General features: G+C 39.6%; 1 protein-coding gene across 1 annotated transcript in view; it reads left to right on the top strand.

Annotated features, from left to right (window-relative positions):
- Nucleotides 1-837: 837 nt before the first annotated feature.
- RABEP1 (rabaptin, RAB GTPase binding effector protein 1) overlaps nucleotides 838-2,208 on the top strand; it is an 81,085-nt gene continuing 79,714 nt past the window's right edge. The window contains exons 1-2 of the mRNA XM_006899807.1: nucleotides 838-928; nucleotides 1,312-1,440. Of these exons, the coding sequence (XP_006899869.1) occupies nucleotides 838-928; nucleotides 1,312-1,440 (220 nt within the window). The remainder of the gene's footprint in view (nucleotides 929-1,311; nucleotides 1,441-2,208) is intronic.

Genomic DNA, 2,208 nt, shown 5'->3' with positions numbered 1-2,208 from the left:
TGTGTGTGTGTGTGTGTGTGTGTGTGTGTGTGTGTGTGTGTGTGTGTACATACTGTTTTTCTCTTTAGATGACTCAGTCACAGTGTGTGTATTAAGTCTAATGCTGATGTAGATTCCCCTCCCCTCCATTAAAATTAACTAGAATATACTGAGAGTTTAGAAGAGTTCTGACTACTTGTTTGATGTCTAGAAATCTGCATCTGTACCAAAAAAGTACAGGTAGCGTGAGTGTGACAGCGTCTAACCTCTATTGACTCCACAAGAGGGAACAGCCCCCATCAACAACATCCACAACACAAAATAGATTTCTGTGAGGTCAGACATGCCCCAGGCTTCCTGAACCTACTTCTGTCAATTCCAGCACTATTGCTCCCAGGGCTCTAGCTGGTCTATTATTGAATCCCCTAATGCCTTGCTGAATCCCCTAATGCCTTGCATTGATCACTGAACTCACAGGCAAAACTTGTGATTATGTGGTTTATTAGGGAAGTTAACGGGTTATAATTCAGCTTAGAAAACTGGGTATATTCTTCATTCAGGACTGATAGCTTCTCAGGTGTGCTCACAGACCCTCTGACCTTCACTTTGAGGCTCTAGGTTGGTGTTACACAGCTCTTGTTATGTACCTTCAAGTCTGACCCTCCAACTGGTTTTCAAAGGCTATAAATCCCATGGGAGTATGTTGCTCATCGTTCTCCTGAAAAGCAGCAGGTGAATTCGAGCTGCCTGCCTTTGAGTTGGCAGTACAAGTCCTTACCCACTGGGCCACCAAGAGAACGTCCTCAGCTCTACTAGTCAAGCCAGTTATGGCCTATGTCCTTCCCTCATCCACCCACCATGGTCGAGTATGCTGAGGTGGCTATGGGGCCAAAGTACAGCTCTCATGCTGGACTCCAGTTGTCCGCCCTGCTGCTGGTACTGTGTCTCTGTCTGTCTTCATCTTGTGCAGGACTATCTCTGACCCCAAGCTGTATTCACTGATTCATTCTTGCTGGTAGCAAGATTACCGTATTCTGCTTCGAGATCTACTCCATTTAAGCCTAGAGGAATGATGCAATTCACTGATACCCCTTTTAATAGTCTATATAACTTTTTAACATGTCCCATCCAAAAAAGTTATCAATTGTTTCATTTGCATCATTAGTATCATTCCATCCAGGTATTTGGTGAAAGTCAATACCAGTGGTTAGAGAAGCCATTTTGAACAATCAACCCACTGCACCACAAACTGGAATACTAATTTATTCTTGTAGCTTAATTTGTAAAATAAAAATTATTACCTATTAACCAATATTTTTCCTCTCTCTTTAGTTGCTCTTCAACAACGGGTAGCAGAATTGGAAAAAATTAATGCAGACTTTTTACGTGCACAACAGCAGCTTGAACAAGAATTTAATCAAAAGAGAGCAAAGTTTAAGGAGTTATATTTGGCTAAAGAGGGTAAGTTCATATATTTCTGCCTTCCCCTCCATCCCCTGGCCCCATCACTCTAGAGTTGTTAGAAAGTGATATCAGAGTTCTTAGTTGGTCAATGTTATTTTATTATTAAACAAAGTAAAATCTGCCAAAAGCCAGAACCTATGTAAGATAGAAATCTGTCAGAAAAAGAAAACTCAAATATTTTTCACTAATACAGAGTGATAGAAAAGTGGTAAGGTTTTATCCTGTTAAAGGCATAAAATACTCAATTCTTGGAAAAACAAGGCAATGTTGGTGAATCCTGACTCTCACACATTTCAGTGTATTAAGTAACTGTGTGATAATTGCTTGAAAAGAATGCTGTGTAATGCATGAGAGCATATCATAAGGAACCTAATCCGAATAATTAAGGACAAGTTTTGTATTTCGGATGTTGACCCAGGAGAATATGAATATGATTTCTACAGTTCTAGACTTGTTATTATCATAGGGTCATCTTGAAACAGCAGTTAACATTATCTCCACTGCCTGGGAAGCGTGTTAGAAATCCAGATTCTTGTCTACCACCCTAAATTTACTAGTCAGAGAGACTGTTGTGGGGACAGCATTCTGCAGCCTGTTTTAACAAGTTTGGCAGATGATTCAAATGCAAGTTAAGTTTTGCTCAAGCCAAGTCCAAACATTAACGTAGATAAGAATGTTACTGACTGTACTAATTTTTTTTTAAATAATTTTAATGAGCATTTACAGAGATTTTGGCTTTCCATTCATTCATTGCTACACTTCTCT

Source organism: Elephantulus edwardii, unplaced genomic scaffold, assembly GCF_000299155.1.
Source record: "Elephantulus edwardii isolate Elephantulus edwardi_28Jun2011 unplaced genomic scaffold, EleEdw1.0 scaffold00267, whole genome shotgun sequence".
In the NCBI taxonomy this organism is placed as follows: domain Eukaryota; kingdom Metazoa; phylum Chordata; class Mammalia; order Macroscelidea; family Macroscelididae; genus Elephantulus; species Elephantulus edwardii.
The sequence above is the reverse complement of the archived record's forward strand: the minus strand, read 5'-3'. Positions and strand labels throughout refer to the sequence as shown.